The 16,186-nt window shown below is 48.5% G+C and overlaps 1 protein-coding gene and 1 long non-coding RNA gene across 7 annotated transcripts in view; one reads left to right on the forward strand and one right to left on the reverse strand.

Annotated features, from left to right (window-relative positions):
* USP4 (ubiquitin specific peptidase 4) overlaps window positions 1-1,427 on the reverse strand; it is a 59,610-nt gene extending 58,183 nt beyond the window's left edge. For all 5 annotated transcript variants that reach the window (XR_004272404.1, XM_032289821.1, XM_032289822.1 and 2 more), the window contains exon 1: window positions 1,252-1,427. Coding sequence is in view for 4 of the 5 variants with exons in the window: in XM_032289821.1 (XP_032145712.1) it covers window positions 1,252-1,388 (137 nt within the window). In the remaining variant the exon portion in view is untranslated. The remainder of the gene's footprint in view (window positions 1-1,251) is intronic.
* LOC116559280 overlaps window positions 1-16,173 on the forward strand; it is a 20,426-nt gene extending 4,253 nt beyond the window's left edge. The window contains exon 2 of one of the 2 annotated variants that reach the window (XR_004272405.1): window positions 16,122-16,173. This is a non-coding gene — a long non-coding RNA (uncharacterized LOC116559280). Of the gene's footprint in view, window positions 1-3,081; window positions 3,611-16,121 lie in introns of those variants that run through there. The other variant, XR_004272406.1, reaches the window with a different exon arrangement.
* The last annotated feature ends 13 nt before the right edge of the window (window positions 16,174-16,186 follow it).

The following is a 16,186-nucleotide window of genomic DNA, read 5'->3' on the forward strand; positions in this document are numbered from 1 at the left end:
TCAGCCTCCTGAGTAGCTGGGACTACAGGCACGCGCCACCATGCCCAGCTAATCAGGAGGCTGAGGCAGGAGAATTGCGTGAACCCAGGTGGAGCAGGATGGTTTGGGCCTCTTGACCTCGTGATCACCCCGGCCTGGGTAACAAGAGCAAAACGATTACAGGCTTGAGCCACCGCGCCGGGCCTTTTTTTCCTTTTTTTGAGACGGAGTTTCGCTCTTGTTACCCAGGCTGGAGTGCAATGGCGCGATCTCGGCTCACCGCAACCTCTGCCTCCTGGGTTCAAGCAATTCTCCTGCCTTAGCCTCCCGAGTAGCTGGGACTACAGGCATGCGCCACCACGCCCAGCTAATTTTTGTATTTTTAGTAGAGACGGGGTTTCACCGTGTTGACCAGGATGGTCTCGATCTCTTGACCTCGTGATCCACCCACCTAGGCCTCCCAAAGTGCTGGGATTATAAGCGTGAGCCACCGCGCCCGGCCTTGCAGATGGTTTCTTAAAGATAGTAACACTCAATCATACTCAATGCCAAGTCTAGCCCTAGTTTTCTACTCCCACGCAATATCACCCAGGAATCTCTCCAGTAGTACAAAGTATTGTCCCCTCTACCAAACAATCTATTAAGACTGCTCACAACTCAGCCTTGGTTTTCTAAATTCTGGACTCTTCATCTATCTAGCTCCAGGACCTAGGCTATCCTCCTCTCCCACTCCGAGATACTGCTGCCACAAATGCTTTTGACATTTGCTACCAAAATAAGCTGGGGTTCTCAGACACTTGTTCAGCTTCTGACCTTGACATCTGTTGGCAGTTTACAAGTTACAAAGTATCTACTTCTGATATTCGCCTCAACCCACTGAGGGCAGTTAGCCAAATATTGCTATCCTGGTTTTAACAGGGAGGAATCAGGTCTGCGACACCTTCGCACAAGGTCACACGGCGAGTCCTCGACGGTAAAAGGGCTCTCCCCACCCTCAGGGGCCCGCCAACACTCCCCTTCTCCAGATCCTTCCCGTTGGCCCAGCCAGGCCTGCCCCCTGGGGCTCCAAAAGAGCAGACAAGACCCCGAGCTCTCGCCTGCGCTCTCGCAGAGCTGATCCTGGAGTTCTCCTGAGGGGCGGGTGTCAGGCTACTCTTTCAGGGCCACTAAATACCATCCCCGCCCGGCCCCTACTCTAGCCGAGAAAAGGGGGGCTGGCCTAAGGGCCTGACACTCAGCCCCTAGCTCCGCACAGGTGAGCCGGGTACTCACCACTGCGCCCCGCGTTGGAGAGTGGTCCTCATTAACGCTCCAAGCTCGGACTTTTGAGTCTCCGCATCCGGTCTCTCACCGCAGCCTCCACCTTCCGCCATCTCGTCCGCGGCCCCCGGCCCAGCCGGCCCGGACATCCGCCCCGCGCCTGGCGTGCTATAGACCGCGCCCACGCACGCACGCACGCAGGCACGCACGCACGCGCGCCCGCCCCTGCCCCATGTCGCGCAGCGGCCTTCGGCTCCTGCGGCTGCTGTCTTTTTTCCCCTCCCCTCTCGCGCCTTCTTCCTCTGCTGTGAACAGTGGCGCGGAAAGGCAGGCGAGAGAGGAGTAGGCGGGGAACAGCAGCCTTTGCTTCCTCCCGCACTGCTGGCCGCGCCTTGGCCGCCCGCTATGCGGCCGTGCGGCTTTCCTTCCTCCGCTGAGGACGGCGTTACACTCCGAAGCTCTGTCCAGCCCGCGGATCTCACGGAGTAAGACAGCAAGCCCCACGACCGGTCCGGCACCCCAGCCCGGCCTTCGAGGTTATCCTGGTCCTAAATAAACGCACGCCAGGTGCGAGAAGCGCCGTAGTTAAGTCTCTTCATTCTCACCCCTGCCATTCCGTTTTCAGCTGGAGGCCTTAGCCGAGTCAGCTGCCCAAACGGGATCGGAACTCCTGTTCCAGCGGCCCTACAGTGATTTCGGAAAGTGCCATGTGCCCAGCACCTTGGGACCAAGACTCAACGGTGTTCTGTAGTGATTAACAGTCGCCTTAAACAGTCTGGACGCCAGAGCCACTTGGCCCACCACAGAATTCCGTCAGCTCTTCATACAGAGCTGCTTGCCAAGCAGCCGCAGAGGGGCGATAGCAACGGGGGAAGGAGTGGTACTCCACATTGGGTACTCAAGCATCTTAGTTCCTTGAATAAGATACAACGTCCTGAACATTGTTTGCCAGTGGACCCACTCACACAAACACACAGCCCTCCTCCTGGAGGTAGAAGTAAATCCAGAAGAAAGAGGAAGTCAGACAGTTGGCCTAGATGAGTCTCCATTCACTCTCTTAACAGTTCTTGCCCTCAGAGAAAAGTAAGACCTAGTTCCTGTCCTCATAAAATCTAGTAGAGGAGAAGAGATGTTTCGGAAATAACCTCAGTGCCTAGCAGTATGTGGCAAGTGCCATTAAAGGGGTTGAACCAGGCCGGGTGCAGTGGTTAAAGCCTGTAACCCCAGCACTTTGGGAGGCTGAGGCGGGAGAAATGCTTGAGCCCAGGAGTTCGAAACCAACCTCGGCAACATGGCGAAATACCGTCTCTACAAAAAATACAAAAATTAGCCGGGCGGTGGCGTGCATCTGTGGTCCCAGCTACTCCGGAGGGTGCGGTGGGAGGATCGCTTCAGCCCTTGTGGTTGAGGTTGCAGTGAGCCGGGGTGGCGCCACTACACTGGCGAAGTGAGACCCTGTCTCAAAAAGTAAACAATACAAATAAAGAGTGTGAACTGGCCAGGCGCAGTGGCTCACGCCTGTAATCCCAGCACTTTGGGAGGCCAAGGTGGACGGATCACATGTGGTCAGGAGTTCGAGACCAGCCTGACCAACATGGGGAAACCCAGTCTCTACTAAAAATACAAAATTAGCTGGGGTGTGTGAGGGGGGATCACGAGGTCAGAAGTTCAAGAAAAGCATGGCCAATATGGTGAAACCCTGTCTCTACTAAAAATACAAAAAAAAAAAAAAAAAAAAAAAAAAAATTAGCGTGATGGTGTGCACCTATAGTCCCAGCTACCGGGGAGGCTGAGACAGAAGAATCCCTTGAACCCAGTAGGCAGAGGTTACAGTAAGCCCAGATCACTCCACTGCACTCCAGCCTGGGCAACAGAGCAAGACTCCATCTCAAAAAAATTTTTTAAAAAAAGGTTGTAGAATTGTAGAATGCCAGGCACAACCCCCACTCTCATAGGAAACCTTTGACTTGAGTAGCATTTGAGTGTGGTATTGAAAAAAAAATGCTGGCAGAATAAAGTTGAGTATGCATGTTACAGGAGTGGAGACTAAATGAATCAGAAGAGAATTTCTGGAACAGGCAGGACAGGATCAGAGAATGGGGATTAGGCCAGTTGAGCTGAGCACAACAGCCTAGGGGGATCTAAAGCTAGAAAGGAGGCCAGAGAGAATACATTCTGCCTTAAAAGGCAGGCAGGCATTGCAGGAAGTTTTGGAGCAGAGACAAAATGGCTGAGGGTGTTTCATACCCACAGTGGTGTAACTTAGACACAGAACCATTAGGAACCTCTCACTATGGAGGTGGCTGTGAGGGAGAAGAGGAGAAACACATGAGCCTTGTCTATTTTATTATTTTTCTATCCTATTCCTATTGAAAAGATGAGCTATATTTTGTGTCAGGGGTGAAGGAAGGGGAACTGGCCCAGTGAAAATATGGTAGGTAATTTGAACAGATTTACTATTTTTTTTTTTTTTTTTTTTTGAGACGGAGTTTCGCTCTTGTTACCCAGGCTGGAGCGCAATGGCGCGATCTCGGCTCACCGCAACCTCCGCCTCCTGGGTTCAAGAAATTCTCCTGCCTCAGCCTCCCGAGTAGCTGGGACTACAGGCGTGCGCCACCATGCCCAGCTAATTTTTGTATTTTTAGTAGAGACGGGGTTTCACCGTGTTGACCAGGATGGTCTCGATCTTTTGACCTCGTGATCCACCCGCCTCGGCCTCCCAAAGTGCTGGGATTACAAGCGTGAGCCACCGCGCCCCGCCTCCAGATTTACTATTTTTATGTTGGGTTTGGCTAATTGAAGTTAATTTGTACTCCCTGGGGCATCCATCACACACCATCTGATGAGTAAGACCTCTTGGCAATTGGGTAGATAATAGGGGAAAGTAAATGTGGAGTTAAAACTGCCTTAAATAAACACATAGCAATTAATCCCCTATAGATAAGAGTTACTACCACATGATTCTACATCTGCAGAGCCAACCCTGACAAGCCCCCTTCTATGAAAGTGCTTTGAAACTTTTTTTTTTTTTCTGAGACAGAGTCTTGCCCTGTCCCCCAGGCTGGAGTACAGTGGTGTGATCTCAACTCACTGCAGCCACCACCTCCCGGATTCAAGCAATTCTCCTGCCTCTGCCTCCTGAGTAGCTAGGATTACAGGTGTATACCACCACGGCCGGCTAATTTTTGTATTTTTAGTAGAGATGGGGTTTCACTGTGTTGGTCAGGCTGGTCTCAAACTCCTGACCTCAGGTGATCCACCCCCCTCAGCCTCCCAAAGTACTGGGATTATAGGCATGAGCCACTACACCCTGCTGAAACTCTTAAAAATGTTATCAAACAAGAAACACTACCTTTAGTCCTGTTATTTATGGAAAATGAAAGTTGGTTACTGATATCACTTCAGAATCTACATTACAGGGTGTCTGCTTCCCCCTTCTTTTTTTAGCAATTTCTCCTATACCATTTATGGGCAGTCTTGAGGAGTACAAGTAGGACAAGTCCTCAGCACCACTTGAAAAGGGGACAAAACCTAATTATCAAAATGAAAAGTTTGGAAAATATTTTAAGTCAGGAATTGAGTGCTTTTAATAGCTATCAAAATAGTACACTAATTATTGGTAATTCCTTAAAAATTAATATTAGGATTACAAAGTATTATTCTTGATATCTGGGTATTTGGAGAAAAAGAAATAAAAGATTATAAAGCGCCAGTAGTTGAAATGTGAAGAATAAAGTGAACTCCATAGTTAAAAGATCAACATTTTTTTTTTCTGAGACAGAGCCTTTGTTGCCCAGGCTGGAGTGCAGTGGTATAATCATGGCTTACTTACAGCCTCGACCTCTTGGGCTCAACTGGTCCTCCTAACTCACCCTCCCAAATAGCTGGGACTACTGGTCTGCGTCACCATGCCCAGCTAATTTTTGTATTTTCAGTAGAGATGGGAGTTTCACCATGTTGCCCAGGCTGGTATTGAACTACTAGCCTCAAGTGATACTCCCTTCTTGGCCTCCCAAGTGCTGGGATTCCAGGGATGGGCCACAGTGCCTGGACTACAAGGTCACTTTTATTTCCAAAGTCTTTAAACTTTGTTATTGAGTTTGTTTGATTTAAGTGGTGGGGGTGACCAGGTGCAGTGGCTTATGCCTGTAATCCTAGCCCTTTGGGAGGCTGAGTCAGGCAGATCGTGAGGTCAGGAGGTTGAGATCAGCCTGACAAACATGGTAAAACCCCATCTCTACTAAAAATACAAAAATTAGCTAAGTATGGTGGCATGCACCTGTAATCCCAGCTACTCAGGAGGCTGAGGCAGGAGAATTGCTTGAACCTAGGAGGTGGAGGTTGCAGTGAGCTGGGATCACACACCATTGCATTCCATTCTGGGCAACAAGAGCGAAACTGTCTCAAAAAAATAAAAAATAAATGGTGGGTTTTGTTGTTTGTTTTTGAGACAGGGTCTCATTCTGTCACCCCTGCTGGAGTGCAGTGGCACAGTCTCGGCTCACTGCAATTTCTGCTCTGCCCCTCATGGCTCAAGCGCTCCGCCTACCTCTGCCTCCCAAAGTGCTGAGATTACAAGTATGAGCTACTGTGCTGAGCTGTTTTTTGTTTCGTTTTGCTTTTTGAGACAGTCTCACTCTGTGGCCCAGGCTGGAGTACAGTGGCACGATCTTGGCTCACTGCAACCTCCACCTCCTGGGTTCAAGCAATTCTTCTGCGACAGCCTCACAGATAGCTGGGATTACAGGTGAGCACCACCATGCCTGGCTAATCTGTGTGTGTGTGTGTGTGTGTGTGTGTGTGTGTGTGTTTCAAGACTGAGTCTCACTCTGTCACCCAGGTTGGAGCTTAGTGACGCCATCTCAGCTCACTGCAACCTCCGCCTCCTGGGTTCAAGTGATTCTTCTGCCACAGCCTCCCCAGTAGCTGGGACTACAGAACCATGCCACCATGTCCGGCTAATTTTTTTGTATTTTTGGTAGAGACAGGGTTTCACTATGTTAGCCAGGATGGTCTCAATCTACTGACCTTGTGATCTGTCCGCCTTAGTCCCCCAAAGTGTTGGGATTACAGGCATGAGCCACTGTGCCCAACCATTTTTGTGTTTTTAGTAGAGACTGAGTTTCACCAAGTTGGCTAGACTGGTCTCAAGTTCCTGACTTCAAGTGACCCGCCCACCTCAGCCTACCAAAGTGCTGGGATTGCAGGCATGAGCCCGTTTTGTTTGTTTGTTTGGGTTTTTTTTAGACACAGGGTCTCACTCTCTCACCTAGGATGGAGTGCAGTGGCGTGATCTCAGCTCACTGCAACCTCTGCCTCCCGGGTTCAAGCAATTCTCCTGCCTCAGCCTCCGGAGTAGCTGGTACTACAGGTGCACACCACCATTCCTGGCTAATTTTTTGTATTTTTTTTTCTTTTTTTTTTTTTAGAGTCTCACTCCATCACCAGGCGCCAGGCTGGAGTGCAGTGGCGCAATCTCAGCCCACTACAATCCCAGCCTCCCAAGTTCAAGTGATTCTCCTGCCTCAGCCTCCCGAGTAGCTGGTATTACTGCCATGCACCACCATGTCCGGCGGATTTTGTATTTTTAGTAGAGGTGGGCTTTTTCCATGTTGATCATGCGGGTCTCAAACTCCTAGCCTCAGGTGATCCGCCCACCTCAGCCTCCCAAAGTGCTGGGATTACAGTTGTGAGCCACTGCGCCTGGCCAATTTTTTGTTATTTTAGTAGAAACTGGGTTTTACCATGTTGCCCAGGCTGGTCATGAACTCCTGAGCTCAGGCAGTGCTCCCACCTCGGTCTCCCAAAGTGCTAGGATTATAGGTATGAGCCACCACACCTAGCCCATATTTTTTTAAATTAATTTATGTTGATTTTTTTTTTTAGACGGAGTCTTACTCTGTGACCCAGGCTGAAGTTCAGTGGCACAATCTTGGCTCACTGAAACCTCCACCTCCTGGGTTCAAGCAGTTTCTCCTGCCTCAGCCTCCTGAGTAGCTGGGATTACAGGTGTGTGCCACGATACCCAGCTGAATTTTGTATTTTTAGTAGACGGGGTTTCACCATGTTTGTGAGGCTGGTCTCGGACTCCTGACCTCATGATCCACTCACCTCAGCCTCCCAAAGTGCTGGATTTGCAGGCATGAGCTATTGCGCCTGGCTGGCCTGCCTAATTTTTGTGTTTTTAGTGGAGACGGGGGTTTCACCATGTTGGCCAGGCTGGTCTTGAACTTCTGACCTTGTGATCCGCCCACCTCAGCCTCCCAAAGTGCTAGATTACAGGAATGAGCCACTGCTCCCGGCCTGTTTATGTATTTTTTAAAAAGAGAGACTTGCTATGTTGTCCAGGCTGGACTTGAACTCCTGAGCTCAAGTGATCTTCCCATTTCAGCTTCCCAAAGTGGTGGGATTACAGGTTTGAGCCACTGTGCCCAGCCAAATGGTTTTTTTTTTCCTTTTTTTTTTTTTTTTTTTTTTTAGTTGGGGTTTCGCTCTTGTTACCCAGGCTGGAGTGCAGTGGCGCGATCTTGGCTCACCGCAACCTCTGCCTCCTGGATTCAGGCAATTCTCCTGCCTCAGCCTCCTGAGTAGCTGGGATTATAGGCATGCGCCACCATGCCCAGCTAATTTTTTGTAGTTTTGTAATCCCAGCACTTTGGGAGGCTGAGGCGGGTGGATCATGAGGTCAAGAGATCGAGACCATCCTGGTCAACATGGTTTGTTTTTTTTTTTAAATTGAGAACTAGAGGCTGGGTTCGGTGGTATCACACCAATAATCTTACTACTTTGGGAGGCCAGGAGTTTGAGACCAGTCTGGGCAACAAAGCAAGACCCAGTCTCTACAAAAAATAAAACAGAGCCAGGCGCTGTGGCTCATGCCTGTAATCCCAGCACTTTGGGAGGCCAAGGCAGGTGGATAACTTGAGGTCAGGAGTTTGAGACCAGCCTGGCCAATATGGTGAAACCCTGTCTCTACTAAAAATACAAAATTAGCCAGGCATGGTGGTGGGCACCCATAATCCCAGTTACTTGGGAGGCCAAGGCAAGATAATTGCTTGAACCTGGGAGGCGGAAGTTGCAGTGAGCCAAGATAATGCCACTACACTCCAGCCTGGGCGACAGAGTATGACTTTGTCTTTAAAAAAAACAAAATTGGGCCTCTAATCCCACCACTTTGGGAGGCCGAGGCGGGTGGATCACGAGGTCAAGAGATTGAGACCATCCTGGTCAACATGGTGAAACCCCGTCTCTACTAAAAATACAAAAATTAGGCCGGGCGTGGTGGCTCACGCCTGTAATCCAAGCACTTTGGAGGCCAAGGCGGGCGGATCACCTGAGGTCGGGAGTTCAAGACCAGCCTGACCAACATGGTGAAACCCCGTCTTAATTACAAAAAAAAAAAAATAAACACAAAAATTAGCTGGGCATGGTGACGCATGCCTGTAGTCCCAGCTACTTGGGAGGCTGAGGAAGAAGAATTGCTTGAACCCAGGAGGCGGAGGTTGCGGCGAGCCAAGATCGCCCCATTGCACTCCAGCCTGGGTAACAAGAGCGAAAGTCTATCTCAAAAAAAAAAAAAAATTGGCTGGGCTCAGTGGCTCACACCTGTAATCTCAGCACTTTGGGAGCCCAAGGTGGGCGATTCATGAGTTCAGGAGTTCGAGACCAGCCTGACCAACATGGTGAAATCTTGCCTCTACTAAAAATACAAAAATTAGCTTAGCTTGGTGGTGCACACCTGTAATTCCAGCTACTCAGGAGGCTGAGGCAGGAGAATCGCTTGAACCCAGGAGGCGGAGGTTGCAGAGAGCCAATATTGCACCACTGCATTCCAACCTAGGTGACAGAGCAAGACTCTACATCAAAAAAAAAATTTTTTTTTAATTTAAAATTAAAACAATTAGCCTGGCATGGTGATGTGCACCTGTAACCCAGCTATTAAGTAGGCTAAGGTGGGTGGATATTTTGAGCCCAGGAGTTTGAAGATGAAGAGAGCTGTGATCCTGTAATCATGCCACTGCAGTCCAGCTTGGGTGATAGAGCTGGGTGACACCCAGCTTGGGTGTCTCAAAAATAAAACAAAAAAAGAGAACTGGAAACAATGAACATCTGCCTGTGTGTTCCTGTTGTGGTAGAGAACTGGGGACTTGGGAGGAAATGACAAGGGTGAGTGATTCAGCTCAGGAAACATCTTGGCCTCAGGGCTGTGTTCTATGTTGAGCCACTTTATCCTAGAGAGAATTATAGGTCCAGTAGGACACCAAGATCCCAGAAGTGGACAATCCACCCATTACCAGAGGACCTTGGGCTATAAGAACAGAAGAGAAAGCAGGAAGGGAACTAGAGGAAAACCTGTCTTATTGGTCACATACTGCTTGATCTTGGGCTGTGATGTCTAATTAAAGATTCATAATGTAGGGCCTGGTGCAGTGGCTCACACCTGTAATCTCAGCACTTTGAGAGGCTGAGGTGGGTAGATCACCTGAGGTCAGGAGTTCGAGACGAGCCTGACCAACATGGTAAAACCCTGTCTCTACTGAGAATACAAAATTAGCTGGACATGGTGGTGCATGCCTGTAGTCCCAGCTACTTGGGGGCTGAGGCAGGGGAATTGCTTGAACCCAGGAGGCAGAGGTTGCAGTGAGCCAAAATGTGCCACTGTACTCTAGCCTGGGCAACAAGAGCAAAACTGTCCCAAAAAAGGTTCATAATGTCTGGGTGTGTAAACTTTAAGCTTTATTTGATTCCAAATCATAAGGTTTTTGTCTTAGCTCCTACTACAGCTTTCTTTACACCTGACAGGACTTACTTCTCCCAATTACCCATGGTCCTCAGTTGATCAGCACTAACAGAGCACACATGGCAGTATTCACAAATATTGGACATACTTTAATTGGAAGTGGCAGCAGGGGAGAAATATTTTTGGTTCCTTCTTACCTGTGCCTCCTTAACCTGCCCAGGGGACTGTGAAAAGAAAAAGACTCTAGAAATACACTTCAGAAGAATTAAGCGTCTTCTCAGTGATTTCTAACCTGTGTTATATAAGGATTAGGTTACTGTGGAAGATAAGCAAGGCAAAAAACTGAACAAGTCAAGTCTCACAGAGAGGAAGTAGGATTTTTTTTTTTACACTGGGGAGTTGTGCCAATGGACAGATTCCATTCTGGTTATGCTACTGTGTTGGTGGCCAGCCCTCTTTGGGCAGAGGGGGTGTGGTAGCCTGGGCCCCCGGTGCTGCCAATGTCTTGTCTTCCTCTTCTAATTCTATTACCATCACAGTCTTAACCATCAACCAGTATTTAGATGTTAATTTGCACGTATCATTTGCCCTTTGCACAGTGCAAATTCTCAATAGGCATTTCTTGCTTAAATGAAAGAAAGAATTATCCAGCTATATTTCTTCACTGGACTAATAGTACTTGAGTATCTATTATGTGCTCATGGTCCCTACCCTCCAGGGGTTCACAGTGTGGTTAGGGATGGAGGATTGTTACATATGTAATACAGTATTGTATGTTATGTGATAAAAGTGTCACAAGAATATAGAGAGTCATGCTTGCAGATACTTCTCTGGGAAGGAAACTTAAGCAACTACTGTAGTGTAGAAAGCAAAGGCATACTTAATATTCCCCTTTGCCTTTGGGGGTATATGATGCGGTCCACAAAGGATGCTCAGGAGACCAGGGCTTTATTTTTATTATTTATTTGTTTTTAAAAATTTTTTTTCTTGTTGCCCAGGTTGGAGTACAATGGCACAATCTTGGCTTACTGCAACCTCCGCTTCCCAGGTTCAAGCAATTCTCCTGCCTCAGCCTCCCAAGTAGCTGGGACTACAGGTGCCTGCCACCACGCCCGGCTAATTTTTTTTGTATTATTAGTAGAGACGGGGTTTCATCATGTCGGCCAGGCTAGTCTTGAACTCCTGACTTCAGGTGATCCACCCACCTCAGCCTCCCAAAGTGCTAGGATTATAGGTGTGAGCCACTGGGCACAAACTGACTTTACTTATTTTTATTTTTATTTTTTTGTGACATAGTCTCACCTTGGAGTACAGTGGCGTGATCTGGGCTCACTGCAACCTCCACCTCCCAGGTTCAAGCAATTCTCATGCCTCAGCTTCCCCAGTAAATGGGACTACAGGCCCGTGCTACCACACCAGGCTAATTTTGTTTGTATTTTTTGTAGAGACATGGTTTTGCTGAGCCAGGCACAGTGGCTGACACCTGTAATCCCAGCACTTTAGGAGGCTGAGGCGGGTGGATCACCTGAGGTCAGGAGTTTGAGACCAGCCTGACCAACATGGTGAAACCCCGTCTCTACTAAAAATACAAAAAATTAGCCGGGCGTGGTGGCAGACACCTGTAATCCCACCTACTCGGGAGACTGAGGCAGGAGAATCACTTGAACCTGGGAGGCAGAGGTTGCAGTGAGCAGAGATCATACCATCACACTCCCGCCTGGACAACAAGAGTGAAACTCTGTCTCAAAATTTGAAAATAAGAAAGAGAAAAAGAGATGTAGTTTTGCTGTGCTGGCCTGTCTGGTCTTGAACTCCTGACCTCAGGTGATCCACCCCACTCAGCCTCCCAAAGTGCTGGGATTATAGGCATGAGCCACCACACCCAGCCTGAGACCAGGACTTTAGATTCACACACACACAGTCACATGCTGGGGACAAAGGAGACCTGGGTAACAGGTGCTTCTACTGCAGGAAAATTCAGACTCCCTTCACTTGCCTCCCTATGAAGCCACACGGTCTTCAGAACTGTAGGACACTACTGAGGGTAGGCTACTTGTGCTCCTGGACTCTAGGAATTTGGATTAAATGGTGTTGCTTTGTGGTCTCCTATACTGATCTGGAGGGCCACAACTACACTGGACTTGTGAGGTGCACTAAGAGTTGGTCTCCTGGGTCTTCCAGGAGCCTCTGCATCTCTTCACAGCCAAGATCAGGTCACCTGCCCTTACCTTTACAACAGGTAAGGCTGGCTAGGAAAACATTCTGCCAGCCAGTTAGGGGCAACAGCTTGCCTAGCAGCCTGCCTAGCACACCACTGTCATGTCATGTCAGTCTCAGTGCTTCTAGATGCAACTAACAGAATCTCCAGCAGCAATTGGCCCACGTATTTAGTGGTTGTTTTTTCTTTTTTTTTTTTTTTTTTTTTGGGGGGGACAGAGTTTCGCTCTTGTTACCCAGGCTGGAGTGCAATGGCACGATCTCGGCTCACTGCAACCTCCGCCTCCTGGGTTCAGGCAATTCTCCTGCCTCAGCCTCCTGAGTAGCTGGGATTACAGGCACGCGCCACCATGCCCAGCTAATTTTTTTTTTTTTTTTTTTTGTATTTTTAGTATAGACGGGGTTTCACCGTGTTGACCAGGATGGTCTCGATCTCTTGACCTCATGATCCACCCGCCTCGGCCTCCCAAAGTGCTAGGATTACAGGCTTGAGCCACCGCGCCCGGCCTAGTGGTTGTTTTTTCACAGGATACGTCTGGAGTTGAGTTCTTGGGAAGGTCAAGGCTGAAGGATATCAGTTTGTTTCTCTTGGGCCTTCTAGTTCTTTGCCTTCAAAGCTCCACGGTGGCTACCTTGCTCTCAGAATTCGAGGTACTCTCATCAACACCCACCAGTGAGAAGGGAGAGAGGAATATTCCCTTCTCCTGTTCCCTGGGATCATGGGAGCATTCCCAGGGGCCTGTGCATCTTTTTGCACCCAAGATTAGGTCACCTGCCCCTACCTTTGCAGCAGGAAAGTAGATTCTGCCAGCCAGCCAGGAGGAAGGACTTGGGAATGGCAGTTGAGTAGAGACCAGCAATGTCTCTGACCTGCTGTACACAGCCTCTGAGAGGAAGTGAGAATTATGCCATTTCAGGGCCAAGGCCTATTTGACCTCATTCCTTGGACAAGGACTTCTGTCATTTGTGCCCGTCAGCTCCCAATCAGTGTCTGATGTGAGGCAGATACCCATTAATTTCTGTGGCTGGCTGGAGCTGGGCATTTAGTGCCCTCCCAGGTGTGTTACACCTGTATGTGAATGCATACTCTCCCCACTTATTTGTTGAGTGCAATAACAAAAACATGTCAATCCAGAGGACTCTGATAGGGATCATGGCCTGCTCTTTATAAACCTGTGCTGTGTTTTCTTGAGAAAATCTTTTTTTTTTTTTTTTTTTTTTTTTTGAGACAGGGTCTCACTCTGTCGCCCAAGCTGGAGGGCAGTGGCACGATCGCGACTCACTACAACCTCTGGCTCACTGCAACCTCTGCCTCCAGAGTTCAAGCAGTTTTCCCACCTCGGCCTCCCAAGTAGCTGGGACTACAGGCTCACGCCACCACACCTGGTTAATTTTGTTTTTGAAAATGGAGTCTCATTCTGTCACCTAGGCTGGAGTACAGTGGCACAATCTTGGCTTCTGCAACCTTCATCTCCCAGGTTCAAGCAATTTTCCTGCCTCAGCCTCCCAAGTAGTTGGGATTACAGGAGTGTACCACCATGCCCAGCTAATTTTTGTATTCTTAGTAGAGCTGGGGTTTCACCATGTTGGCCAGGCTGGTCTCGAACTCCTTACCTCAAATGATCTGCCCTCCTCACATTCAGCTAATTTTTGTATTTTTTTGTAGAGACAAGGTTTCACTATGTTGGCCAGGCTGGGTTTTTTGTTGTTGTTATTTCTTTGTTTGTTTTGAGACAGCTTAGGCTGGAGTCACACAGGCTGGAGTGGAGCAGTACAATCTCAGCTCATTCTAACCTTGACCCTCTGGGCTCAAGTGATCCTCCTACCTCAGCCTTCTGAGTAGATAGGACTACAGGTGCATGCAACCATGCCTGGCCCCTTGGAGAAATCTTTAGCCAGTATTTTTTACTCTATCTTATCCAAAAGTTAAAATGTAAGAGATTTATTAGATTTATCATGCCAGGCATGCTTTTTTGAAAATAAACTTGTTTTATTTAAAATAAAACAAGGGGCCGGGCGCGGCGGCTCAAGCCTGTAATCCTAGCACTTTGGGAGGCCGAGGCGGGTGGACCACGAGGTCTAGAGATTGAGACCATCCTGGTCAACATGGTGAAACCCCGTCTCTACTAAAAATACAAAAAATTAGCTGGGCATGGTGGTACGTACCTGTAATCCCAGCGACTCAGGAGGCTGAGGCAGGAGAATTACCTAAACCCAGGAGACGGAGGTTGCGGTGAGCCGAGATTGGGCCATTGCACTCCAGCCTGGGTAACAAGAGCGAGACTCCGCCTCAAAAAAAAAAAATAAAATAAAAATAAAATAAAACAGGGTCTCACTGTCTCCCAGGCTGGCGTACAGTGGCACAGTCATGGCTCACTGCAGCCTAAACCTCCTGGGTTGAAGCAATCCTCCCACCTCAGCTGCCCAAGTAAGTAGCTGGGACCACAGCCATGTGCCACCAAGCTTGGCTCTATTTTTTTTTTTTTTGAGACAGAGTCTTGCTTTGTCACTCAGGCTGGAGTGCAGTGGCGCAATCTCAGCTCACTACAACCTCCGCCTCCTGGGCTCAAGCAATTCTCCTGCCTTATCCTCCCAAGCAGCCGGTACTACAGGTGTGTGCCACCATGCCCGGCTTTTTGTATTTTTAGTAGAGACGGGTTTTCACCATATTGGCCAGGCTGGTCGCAAACTCCTGACTTCGTAATCCACCTGCCTCAGCCTCCCCAAGTGTTGAGATTACAGGTGTGAGCCACCACAACCAGCCAGTACATTTTTGATAGAAACAGGGTTTCCGCCATGTTGCCCAAGCTGTTTTCAAATTCCTGAGCTCAAACAATCTGCCCACCTTAGCCTCCCAAAGTGCTTGGATTATAGGCATGAGCCACTGCACCCAGCCTGAAAATAAACTTTTTTTTTTTTTTTTTTTTTTTTTTTTTTTCATACTAAGGAAGTCATTTGATCAACTGCTAATTGTGCAAGAAATGCCTGACCTAATTTTATCAGATTTAATGTTTGGAAAAAAAAAAAAAAAAAGAACCCCAAAGCAGCCCTTCTGCAAGTTTCTGAACCTAGGTCAGTGGCCTAAATGCTGTATGTGTTTTCTGTGCAAAAAATGCTCTGCAGCCATTTCTGCCTAAAGCCAGGACTTCACACAGACTGAATGTCATTTTACTCTTTAATGTGTTCATTTGAGCTGCTGATTCACAAAGGGGTGAGGTGGGTACCGGTCAGAGCAATAGCAGTTGCATGGATGTGTATATGTGAGAGTGTGTGTGTCTGTGTGTGTTGGGGGAAGATAGTTAAGTCTTTTTTTTTTTTTTCTGGAGACGGAGTTTCACTCGTTGCCCAGATTGGAGTGCAATGGTGCGATCTTCGCTCACTGCAACCTCTGTCTCCCGGGTTCAAGCGATTCTCCCGCCTCAGCCTACTGAGTAGCTGGGATTACAGGCATGCGCCACCACGCCTGACTAATTTTGTAATTTTAGTAGAGACGGGGTTTCTCCATGTTGGTCAAGCTGGTCTTGAGCTCCCTACCTCAGGTGATCCGCCCTTCTTGGCCTTCCAAAGTGCAGGGATTACAGGTGTGAACCACCTTGCCCACCTGATAGTGAAGTCTTAACTAGCTTTACTCTGAATCTTCCTGGAGAAGAGAGAGTTAGAAAGGACTGGCCACTAAAAATACAAGAAAATTAGGCCGGGCGCGGTGGCTCAAGCCTGTAATCCCAGCACTTTGGGAGGCCGAGGCGGGTGGATCACGAGGTCAAGAGATCGAGACCGTCCTGGTCAACATGGTGAAACCCTGTCTCTACTAAAAATACAAAAAATTAGCTGGGCATGGTGGTGCGTGCCTGTGATCCCAGCTACTCAGGAGGCTGGGGCAGGAGAATTGCCTGAACCCAGGAGGCGGAGGTTGCGGTGAGCCGAGATCGCGCCATTGCACTCTAGCCTGGGTAACAAGAGCGAAACTCCGTCTCAAAAAAAAAAAAAAAA

The sequence above is a fragment of the Sapajus apella genome, unplaced genomic scaffold (genome assembly GCF_009761245.1).
Source record: "Sapajus apella isolate SASKATOON/1434 unplaced genomic scaffold, GSC_monkey_1.0 scaffold23, whole genome shotgun sequence".
Taxonomy (NCBI): Eukaryota; Metazoa; Chordata; class Mammalia; order Primates; family Cebidae; genus Sapajus; species Sapajus apella.